This window comes from Schistocerca americana, chromosome 7 (genome assembly GCF_021461395.2).
Source record: "Schistocerca americana isolate TAMUIC-IGC-003095 chromosome 7, iqSchAmer2.1, whole genome shotgun sequence".
Lineage (NCBI taxonomy): Eukaryota > Metazoa > Arthropoda > Insecta > Orthoptera > Acrididae > Schistocerca > Schistocerca americana.
Window position 1 is genome coordinate 558,594,333 of NC_060125.1, and position 12,738 is coordinate 558,607,070.

At 40.0% G+C, this 12,738-nt stretch overlaps 1 protein-coding gene across 1 annotated transcript in view; it reads right to left on the reverse strand.

The window, feature by feature from the left end:
• Positions 1–12,738, reverse strand: part of LOC124622067 (E3 ubiquitin-protein ligase SH3RF2) — a 223,705-nt gene that overhangs the window by 92,961 nt on the left and 118,006 nt on the right. The window contains exon 11 of the mRNA XM_047147639.1: positions 9,095–9,366. Within this exon, the coding sequence (XP_047003595.1) occupies positions 9,095–9,366 (272 nt within the window). The remainder of the gene's footprint in view (positions 1–9,094; positions 9,367–12,738) is intronic.

The following is a 12,738-nucleotide window of genomic DNA, read 5'->3' on the forward strand; positions in this document are numbered from 1 at the left end:
ACCAATAGATTGTGGTCAGAGTCCACATCCGCCCCTGGAAATGTCTTACAATTTAAAATCTGGTTCCTAAATCTCTGTCTACCTCTACATGGTTATTCTACAATTCGCACTTAAGTGTGGCAGAGGGTTCATCAAACCATTTTCATACTACTACTCTACCATTCCACTCTCGAATGGCGAGTGGGAAAAAGGAACACCTAAATCTCTTTGTTTGAGTTCTGATTTCTCTTATTTTATTATGATGATCATTTCTCCCTACGTAGGTGTCTGCCAACAAAATATTTTTGCATTAGGAAGAGAAAGTTGGTGACTGAAATTTTCTAAACAGATCTCGCCGCAAAGAAAATCGCCTTTGTTTCAGTGACTGCCACCCCAATTCGCGTATCATATCAGTGACACTCTCAACCCTATTGTGCAATAACATGAAACATGCTGTCCTTCTTTCCACCTTTTCGATGTCCTCTGCCAATCCTACCTGGTAAGGATCCCACACCGCGCAGCAATACTCCAGCAGAGGATGGACAAGTGCAATGTAGGCTCTCTCTTTAGTGGGTTTGTTGCATCTTTTAAGTGTTCTGCCAATAAAGTGCAGTCTTTGTTTCGCCTTCCCCACAACATTATCTATGTGGTCTTTCCAATTTAAGTTGCTTGTAATTGTAATTCCTAGGTATTTAGTCGAACTGACAGCCCTTAGATTTGTGTGATTTATCGTATACCCAAAATTTATCGAATTTCTTTTAGTGCCCATGTGGGTGAACTCACACTTTTCTTTATTTAATGCCAAATTGTCACTTTTCACACCATACAGAAATTCTCTCTAGATCATTTATATAATCTATCTGAAACCTTCCAGTATCTCCAGGCCTCGTCTGTACACACAACCTTCTCTCATGATTCTTGAACCAAGTGTTAGCTTTGATTAAGTTATGCTATGTGCAAAATGCTACCAGGTAGCTTCCTCTTTCATTTCTTACCCCCATTCCATATTTACCTACTATGTTTCCTTCTCTTCCTTTTCCTACTATTGAATTCCAGTCACCCATAACTATTAAATTTTCGTCTCCCTTCAGTGTCTGAATATTTTCTTTGATCTCATCACACATTTCATCAATCTCTTCGTCATCTGCAGAGCTAGCTGGCATATAAAGTTGTACTACTGTGGTAAGTGTGGGCTTCATGTCTATTTTGGCCACAATAATGTGTTCACTATGCTGTTTGTAGTAGCTTACCCGCACTCCTATTTTTTTTTATTCATTATTAAACCTTCTCCAGCATTACCCCTGTTTGATTTTGTATTTATAACCCTATGTTCACCTGACCACTGTTCCTCCTGCCACCGAACTTCATTAATTCCACTGTATGTAACTTTAACCTATCCATTTATCCACGTATGACCTACAGTATTATGTTTTGGGGTAACTCTTTCCATTCTCACAGGGTATTTATGGCTCAGAAATGGGCAGTTCGGCCAACATGTAGTGTTAGTTTGTGAACCTCTTGTGAGCCCCAGTTCATTAGACTGGCTATCTGACACTGAAATTGTCATACTACCCATCTTCTGGCGAGTGACTTCGCCAGAAGATGGGTAGTATGACACCTCCTGAGACATCGCGACATCATCAATGCTCCCACCCAGCTGGAGACCAGAGAAACCTTCATCAATTGTTTACGCTGGGAAACCCTACAGTCACATCTTAGCAGTAATCCACATGCTTTCAAATCTAAACTGAAGAGTTTCCTCATGGGTCACTCCTATTTCGTCAAGGAATTCCTGGAAAAATTAAACTAATTTCTGTGTTACATTTTTTATTGCATTTATATAAACTTATAGTTTGTCATCTAGTTAGGATTCTTACACCTTTTATTTTATGTATTATTACTTTTCTGTTGTAATTTCTTGTACTGACATGTTACATGATGATGATTTGCTCCTCAATTTGGTCCAACAGAACTAGACATGTAAAGCAAAAAGTAGATACCACATACATTATTAAGGCGAGGATGGCCAATGATCCTTTCAGTGCATATGCACAGTGAGCTCAAACTCTTACGGGAATTGACGAAATGCACTGAGTAATGAGGACGATAATGGGCAAGGAACACTACATCAGTAGTGGGCGGATAAGTTGAAAATTTTGGTCTGACGGGATGGGTGCTGGGGTAGTCCATGCAAGTGCGATAACCACTGTATCCAGATGACTTGTCAGTGCAACTGCCTCATAAGCAGAAGACCCAGGTTCAAATCCTGGTCCATTACAATTGAAGTTTGTTTCACTTAAATTTAGGTATTCACATAAAAAATTTGGAGGCATTACTTTTCAGCACTTTCTCGTAATTCTCAACTATCTGCCCACATCAGTTCTCACACCCCACCCCCTCCCGTCTCTCTCTCTTTTCCCATCTCCCAACACCCTTCACTCCGTCTTTCTTCTCCTCGATCATCTCGTCCTCCCACCTCTCCGTCTGTCCATCTTCTCCCTTTATTCTCTGTCCATCTCATCCACTCCCTTCCACTATACACCTCCTCCTCTCATCCCTCTCTGCTCAGCCACAACCATCAGCAAGTATACCCACTGGAATGCATTACAATACCACTTGCACAATACCCCAATTACCCAGGACACCCTAAAGGTCAGGGGCTACCAACCCTTTTTACACTTACCCCTATTACTGTGGAGTTCTTACCCCCACAGCACTACTTTCCAGACAATAAATAATGTGTGTGCCAAATTTGGTTAAAATCAATCTGGTGGTTTAAAAGGAGATGTAGAACATAAACACTTACATCCATTTTTATGTATGTACTAGCCTTTTACCCGCAGCTTTGCCCATGTCATTGTACGTTGGATATATTTCACACACTCCTTATTCTCTGTCATTTTACACCACATGACCTGAGAGAGGATGTTAAATTTACCTGTAATATTCAGCCTTGTGGCATAATCTTTCATCACTATACACACTGATGGAAGTATTGGCTCATTCTCATGACCTACTTGAAACAGTCAGCAGCACAAATAATATACAAAATATAACTTCATACTTTTAAAGCACGCCATGTCAATTAAATACAGGAAAGAAATACCAAAAGGTAGTTATAGGAGCATTTTTACATGTCACACCCTTCTCATTCCCATCCCCACCTTTAAGGATAGTACAACGTCACAGTGCTTCCAGCTGTCTTCTGAATGAACTTCGTTTTCTGCCTGCCCGCTACCCTTCTCCATCTTCCACCTACCTCCCACATCTCCTCCCCTCTCTCTGCTCAGCATTCTGCATCAATAGCCCACCGAATGCACTGTGATACTACCCACGCAACATGCCTGCTGTCATGCATGATAGCCTAGATGTCGCCCCCCCAACACACACACACACATTCTTATTTATTTACATGATATACAGATACGGTGTCCATTTCATTTTCATTGAAAAAGGGGACATTTAAAATAAATTAGAGAAAAACCTGGGACAATGAAGAAAAAAAACGGGACATAAATATTGTATTGACTAAATTTAATACACATACAAGTTTACCTTTACAATGTGCACTCAGATGATCCACTCAGATGATCCCAAATCACTTTTTACAATTATTCTGCCACACTTTCACCGTACTTTTCACTTTTATGTACTTTATCAAGAAAAGCATTTTCGTTTGAAATTGTATAATAAAAGTCAGTACACGATACAACATAAAAGTGTTTTTTGACAATGAGCAAGGCTCTCCCGACCAAAAAGAGTTCACTAACTAAAACACACACTCCACAGCAGCATTTGACCCAGGAATTGCCAGACAAAACTCCACCAAATGAATCATGTTTTTCATATTAATGTTTTTACATTTTAAATAAGCAAATATTTTACACCACGTTGCACTAACACTTTCTTTGTCTCCTTCTTCACTTTTTATAAAGTCCTGTGCACATGAAAATTCATCGAACAGTTCGTCTTCATCAACAGGAAAATTTGGTACAATACTTTTGACAAAAACACGACAGTCCTGAATATCCTTCCACTGTAGCTTCTCCTTTTCAGTATTAACCCAGTCAAATGCTTTAAAAGATGTGAGAAATGGTAAACACCATTCTTTAATATACTCAATGCAAGAGTCATAGAAGATGTCAGCGTGAATATGAAATTGTTCTACAGTAATTTCACCCTCTTCTTCCAGCATTCTTAGAGTCTCATGTACAAAGGATGTGAGAAATCTTTCAGATTTTCTACATTGTAATTTGCCCAATAATTTGATAAACTTTCACTATTGTGATTTATTGTTTCTCAATACATTTAGTTGTTGTGGAGAAAGAGTTTAGCTGGCTAGCAAAAAAATGTAGAAGAACAATAGACACAGGGTTATCAAAGAATTGTTTAAGGATAACAGGACACTTATCAAGGGAAATGAAATATGATTTCAAAGCAGGAAATATCTCTACAATTCTTTCCCATGCTGGTGGCAGAGCCACCTTGTCTTGCTGTGCCCAAGTACAGTTTCGTATTCAGTTTCAGTAAACTTACAGAATGACTTCAGAGATTCAACCCTTACTGTATATATGTGGAAATGCTGGTAGATTTTGTTTACTATTAATTGGCAGTCGATGAGTAGGCAATCTGAGCCACTTTGTAAGGAATTGTGCATCACATGTGCTGGACAGCCAACACCTATTGTATTACTCACTGTGTTCTGTTGCAGTTTATAGAACAAATTGTTTTTTCCTTTCCTCTGCTTACCACCAAAATTGGTGTTAGTGTTGTCTGCAGAAACTGCAATCACCTTTCCCTCAAGGTCATACTTCTTTAAAACCTCCAGCACATAATTCTGAAATAAATCTGAATTTTCTCCAGCTAAATTAACCAATTCAAGTACTTTCACCGTGATGCCATTTTCAGGGTGAAAATACCTGATAAGGGGAGGAACCAACTTCAAATCCAGATGATTCGACGTATCAATCATTACAGAAATGAATCGAGCACTTTTCAGTTCATTAAAAACCTGCTGAGCTGCATACGGTGCAATAACATTTGAAATGATTGCATTACATTTTGTGTGTCCACACGTAAATTTAGGATTGAAAAGTTTTTTAACAACTGCTGTAGTACAGTCCATTGACTTAAAGCTATGGTTATGCATTGCACTGTGGTATGCAAATGTAGCTTCTTGTGCTGCCAACTGCCTATCCATTTCTATTACTGATTTTAAGTTTACATAGTAGTCACTCACGTATTTATTTGCTCTTTTCCTTTGACCACTCATGCGATGCTTCTTCGTCTTAATGTGATTCACAATGTCAAACCTTCCACCATGACCAATAGAAAATTTTGATCTGCACAACGTACATTCTACAGTTTCTCCACAACCAGTGATAAAAGGAAACTCACTTTTTATATTGCTGCTAAAATTACACTTTCGTTTTGGCATAATGAAACAGTGATTGCACAGTGCAAAACATTAACAGTGTGGTGACGAAAGCCAGAGAGCACGTATCTGTGGTGTAGAGTATCTCTGGACCGAAAGGACAGATTCAGTGGATTGATTTAGAAGAGAAGAATCTTCGTTGTTATTTGTAACCTATAATGCGTTTAAAATTACTTGTGATTTTTGACAGTTCGGTACATGTTTGGGGTATGCTGAAAGTCATCACACTCTTCCTAGCATAAATAATTGCGCAGTTAATAGCAAGTCAAACAACCAGTAGTGTAAAATACTCTAGCCAAGTGAAATCATAAAAAACGAGACATTTGAGCATCCCCAAAAAAAACTTTCAGGACAGCGGGACATTTTGGCAAAAAACAGGACTGTCCCGGGAAAAACGGGACTAATGGACACCCTACATATAGATAATGGATTACAGAAAAATTATCAGGACACATTTTGCATATTTCTCACAAGGTTTTAAATAATGAATCATTTTTTTTTTTCGGAAATGTTGGTATCAAATGATGTTTTTCGAACAAGTAGCAGCTGTTCCCAACTTTGTGCCTTGAAATAAAGGTTAATTCTGCTGAGCAGAGCTTTGGGTTGTTCTGCAGAATACAGCTTATATGTTTCTCCCAAAGACACTCTCTGTTCAGTTTAAGGGTGTCCTACCCATCCCTATATAATTTTCACATTCCACTGCTTACAACAAAAGGGAGTCACCAGAGCAGCTTAACCTTCACTGTTGAATCCCTGCCTCTGTATATCCTTGTTGTGCCTCAATGTTTTGATAGTGTTGAGGATACTTCCTTTTTTCTGGCATCTGCAGTTCTATCCATTGCAGAAAAAGAACGTTAACTTATAGATGTCTTGCTGAAGTGTACTAGAATACCGCACCACCTAGCTAAAGTTTCACAAATGACTGGAGTAAGTGAGCAACCAAAACATGTTCCACTTCCTTTAGTCACAAATAATTTGCTAATGGTATTTGTGGGATAAAGTGTGATTTGTGAATAACTGTAGCATATGAGTCTTAAAACAGCTTAATATGAATTTAGTGTGCAATTTATCATGCACACAATAGGAGTATGAGGTCAGGGTAAAATTGAGGAAACTTGGTGCATCCAACCCCAATCTAAACACAAGGATAAAAACAGTGGAAATTGAGGCAATGTTACACACGTAATTTCAGTGGAGCAAAGTACAGTAGGATGTTTACCTACTGACAGTAAAATTTCTCTGACACTTTAGAGTAACAAAATATTCTAAAAAATGACACATTTTGGAGAGAACTTTAACCTGGTATAGCCCCTAAACCGTATATTTTTGGAATATGTAAGTGCAAATGTAAAAACTATAAATACGAAATAATATAAAAAGGACAGACTGCTACTCACAATATAGAGGAGATGCTGAATTGCAGACAGGCACAACAAAAAGACTGTCAAACAAGTAAGCTATTGGCCAAAAAGACCTTCATCAGAATTAGGCAAAAACACACACACACACACACACACACACACACACACACACACACACATTCTATGGCTCCCGAGGCCAGAGTGCGAGCAGCAATGCAAGACATCTACATCTACATCTACATCCATACTCCGCAAGCCACCCGACGGTGTGTGGCGGAGGGTACCTTGAGTACCTCTATCGGTTCTCCCTTCTATTCCATTCTCGTATTGTTCGTGGAAAGAAGGATTGTCGGTATGCCTCTGTGTGGGCTCTAATCTCGCTGATTTTATCCTCATTCAGGAGAAGAAATCTGAAAGTTGACGGTAAAGAGGAGGCTGGTGTGGGGAGAGGGAAAGAGGGAAGATAAGGATGAGGTGGAAAGAGGATAGGGCAGCTTAGTACAGTCAGGAAGTTAAGAAAGAGGGCGGGTAGGGGGACGCAGTGGAATGAAGGGAGCTGTGTAGTGCTAGAGTGGGAACAGGAAAGGGGATAAGTGAGTGTAGGACAATGACTAATGAAAGATGAGGCACGGGGGAGTATGGGAGTATGGGAGTGTAGGATATACTGCACAGAGTGTTCCCATATTCAGAAAAGCTGGTGTTGATAGTAAGGATACAGACGGTACAATCTGTGAAGCAGTCATTAAAATGAAGAATGTTGTGTTGGGGAGCATCCTCAGCAACTGGGTGGTCCAGCTGTTTCTGGCTACAGTCTGTTGGTGGCAATTCATGTGGACAGACAGCTTGTTGGTTGTGCCTTTGGAGATCGTAATTACCTCCCAACTTTGCACAGAAGTGTATCTTGTGTGTCTTATCTCTCCAGTCGTCCCCACCTCCCAAAGTCCCACCACCCAGCCACAAGGGCGCATTCTCCTCATGCATTAGTACCACACAGGAATGGAGCAACTGAATCACATTCTCTGCCAGGGTTTCAACTACATCTCAGCATGCCCTGAAATGAGAAATGTCCTACCCACTACCATTCCCACCTCTCCCGCAGTGGTATTCCACCGCACACCGAAACTACACAATATCCTTGACCTTTGCAACACAACACTTGCTCCCAAACCCTTTTCTCACGGCTCATATCCCTGTAACAGACCTAGACACAAGATCTGTCCCATACATTCTTCCATCATCACCTACTCCAGTCCGGTTACAAGCATCACCAATCCAATCAGAGGCAGGACTACCTGTAAAACCAGTCGTTTGATGTACAAGCTAAGTTGCAACTTCTGTGCTGCACTCTACATGGGCATGACAGCCAACAAGCTGTCTGTCCGCATGAATGGCCACTGAAAACCTGCGACCAAGAAACAACTGGACCACCCACTTGCTGAGCACACTGCCCAACACAACATTCTTCATTTTAATGACTACTTCCCAACTGCACTTAGCTGCCATATTAATTTTTAAATATGGTTTACATCATAATATTTGTTTTTTGCTCTTTGAACCCTGGGGTTACCATATCATTCAGTTCTATTGAAGACACACAACTTCTCTCTTCAGGTTGCTATATTTCATTTCTGAGATGCATCTATTTCCCCTCAACCAAGTTGCCAAAGTCGTCAAAGCTAATTTATAGCCAGGAAGTTTCATAACAGCGCACACTCCACTGCAAAGTGAAAATCTCATTCTGGAAACATCTCCCAGGCTGTGGCTAAGCCATGTCTCCGCAATATCCTTTCTTTCAGCAGTGCTAGTTCTGCAAGGTTCGCAGGAGAGCTTCTGTAAAGTTTGGAAGATAGGAGACGAGATGCTGGCAGAAGTGAAGCTGTGAGGACGGGGCATGAGTCGTGCTTGGGTAGCTCAGATAGTAGAGCACTTGCCCGCAAAAGGCAAAGGTTCCGAGTTCGAGTCTCGGTCCGGCACACAGTTTTAATCTGCCAGGAAGTTTTAAAGCTAATTTATAACCTACATCTTTACTGCAGGGTTGGTGTGGCTGTAGAGAAGTGCAAAACAGCAGGAACTGTTAAAAAAATTACTTGTTGTTGATTCACATGATTAGTACTTAATTTTCAAATTGAAAATTGTGTTTGAAACAAATCACCAGTAAATTTGACTGTGAATGCAAATATAGTAGAAAACAAAAACAGTGAATTCACAACTAGTTGCTGATCTTTCCAGAACTATCATGTTGCATTCGCATAAATAATATTTTCCCTGTTATTCGAATGCAGCAATACCCACATCATTAATTTCTATGAAAGATACTTGCCTTATCTCTCGAGGCTGCTGCTGATGAAACATGAGCAAAGCGTACAGGTGTGCCCGTCACAGCAGTTACGTCGGGAGCACCGTGAGCAGCTGATGTAACTGATGAGATGATGGAGTTAGCACTGTTGCCACTTCCAGCACTGGATGCCGTTGTGTCGGCAGCACTCGCAGGTGTCAGCCACGAAGCGACCACACTCGAGCTGCTCGCACGATGCCCTGGGCTTGTCGATCGTGGCGGCAGCTCAGGCGGGTGGAGAGCACTATTTGTGCCAGCTGCAAGGGCAGAGAGAAACACTGTACTTACAGCAGTGCCCTAATGTGAACACAGGAGCAGTTCATTTATTAGCAATTATCTCTCATTCATCATGCAATAAATATCTAGAATGTAATTTTCTTCTGTAAGTTTTATCTTTTGACAAAAGAAACAAGAATGTACTTATACCTACAGGATACTTTTCTGGATATTCAGGCTGACATATGCTTTTCATTAAGTAATGTTGCATCAGCATCAGCAGTATGAAATGTATTGCAGCCGTCAGCTGACGATGATACTTTACTGACATATTAGGTGTACTGTTAGCCTTTGTCATGTTTACAGTGCAACAGACATCAGCTGCATGACTGGAATCCATTCCACTTATTTTCGGGCACTCTGCAATTCATACCGCATCCTCAACACAGGCATATCATATTCGATATCTGAGAGCACTGGGGATGGGATTTATTTAATTTGATGTTTGTCATTCCATGAAATATTACATAATATTAAACACTATATTATATTGTAGATACAGTAAATATTCTGTGTAGTTCTTAAGAACTAAATTTTACATAATGTATTTGTAGACAGATAGTGTTCATGTATGTAACACGATTTAAAAAACATCAGCTCACATTTATTCCAACGTACTTCTCAAAAAATCTTTTTTGCACAAGACCAAAGTTTCTTGTGCTGAGATCCTTCTATGAAACATTCTTCCTTTACGTGTCACATCTAATCTGGGTACAATTTCAAGATATAACATTCACCAACTAATAAAAATGCAAAAATTTTGAACTATCACATGGTGAGCTACTTCTTCCCTTCTGTAATGGAACATCAAGCAAAATAGTTAGGGTCCTGGGAAGAAGAACCATAAGACTTATTAAAAAATCATGAACTTGAGAAATCAGCAATTTCCAAAGTCTCAAGAATAAACACAGAATAATGTTTGATGAAACTGAAATTTTATCCTGCCTTTAAGGAAACAGAAGAAATTAGAATGTGTGAAAATAAATTTAACTGCAACAGAGGCTAAAACTGTAGTAGTGCAAGGAAGCAAGCTCTGACTGCTGGAAGACAGAAATAGGCTGAACTGCCTACATTCTAACAAAGCGGGTGGCACCGCTAGTGCAAACATGGACACTATCTCTGGAAATACAACATACACTGATCAACCACAAGCCGTCTGTGGGCTATAAATAGTTACCATGACAGCAGTCACAACAGTCAGTTATTCCTAATGAAGGTGACAGGTTATTTTGTTGAAAGCTCAAAATTGTATCCAGATTTGAGGTGGTAAGTAAACTGAGAATGTTTATTCACGTTTCTTGGATGTTTAAAATTTTGATTTATCTCTACTACTGTTTATTGCCTCGAGAAGTGTTTCACTTCAGTTTATGTTGTGTACTGTAACTGAATAGGTAATGCACTATTTCTGAAAACGTGAATTTATGATTTGCATTGTGACAGATTTCTTTGAGTTTGCTTTTTTTTGTGGCACTGTGACACTTTAATATAATTGGTTGTGTAGTGTACCTTGTTTTGGAGTAATCTTGCCTACACCAGAGTCTATGTATGTAATTTCACGGTACAAAATATTAGTAACCTCTACAAGAGTTTATGGTTCACTTAGGGGGGCCGTCGATGGTGTAGAATTGGCAATAGATGATTGTGTGACCCTGTACCACTAGCGTATGTCACAGCAATGAATTGGTATGCATATGCCTATCATTTGTGTGGAATCAGTACAACAAAATGAGGATGTGGCACAATGGTAGGAAGCAGCTATTGTGATCAGAGGGGCCATGACCATACAGTGAATGTAGTTGCCCAATTTGTTTGTGTATCAATGAATCATTACAACAGTCATCATAAGAAAGTTCTAATTGACAGGGACCAGACACAAGTGTCTCCATGTCAATGACCATCAGTTTCGAGTCCAACAGGTATTGTACCCTTGCTGTCTGTGGATACAGGTCCGTCTCGCAGTTTCCGACGTTGCGAAGGAAACTGTATGCAATGACGTTTGGAGTTCGGTGCCTTGCAAAAGCTCATTGTTCACAGCAGCACATAAAACTGAAACTTCAGTGGGCCAAATAACATAGAAACATAAGAGCAGCAGACTGGGGACATGTAGTGTTGTCCTGTAAGTAATAATTCTGCCACTTTTCAAATGACACAAGGTCTCAAGTGCACCAACAGCTCAACGAGGCACTTAACTCACAGTGTGTGCGAGACGTAGTTCAGGTCGGATTTCATTCTGTGGTGTTCTGCAGGTGTTTTTTGTACAATTCCTTGGGCCCACTCATTCAGGTTACCATGAACATGAACCAAGAAGTTTAATTGAAAACTCTCTGTAAACAAGCATGACCCTTTCTTCTGCACCTTCAAAATGAGTACGCAATCAATGCTCCCATCTTCCAAGATGACAAAGACCACATTCACATAGCTGCACACATACATTCGTTGTTTGACGAACATGCTGGCACCCTATCACACCTCTAATGGCCTGTTAATTGCAGATTAGTCATGTGGAAAACATCTGGGACTAGTTGGAGCAATAGGTGAAATAGTGCAACCAAAATCCCCACAATTCGGCATCTCGAAAGGCTCTAATCATCAATGATTGCCTATAGCTGAAAATGGCACACCTGAAGAAAATTGTGGACACTATTCCTTGGCCATATTGATACCAGTATAAACACTACTGGCAGTGTCACACAGTGTTGGTGTGATGGATGAGAACAAGAAAATACTGATCATACATAAGATCAATAACTACATGGGTCGAAGGCTTCTATCCACTCACTCATCAACTAGTGTCGGGTGGCAATAGAAGACAGCAAAAGGAAAGCTGAATTTTGAAACTTCATTCTTAAGAAATCATTCATGCAGAGGATCATATGAACATATCATCGTTTGACTATTGCACAGACTACCACGAAGGATATAGCAATAGACATCCCTGGTGTAGAGAGGCAACTGAAAGAGTTGAAAACAGTTTACCACGTTATACAGGGAGTATTCTGTGGCACTGGCCCCTTTGCTTTGTTAATCTCAAATCTCTCGCACAGGAAAAAATTGCAGGCGGCTCCTGTATATAAGAAACGTAAAAGAACAGACCTGCTCAATTACAGACCAATATTCTTAACACTGGTTTGCTGCAGAATTCTTGAACGCATTCTGAGCCCGAACATAAAAAAATTCCTTGAGACATAAAAGTTTCTACCCACAAGGATGTGACAGGTTGTCATGTCTTTGTATGAAGCAATCGCATAACAATTCGAATTCACAATATCCAATGACTTATGGTGCTATATGACAAGTTCATTTATTTCATAGAAGCGTATGGGGCCTGAAGATGGCAAAATGAAATGAAAAAA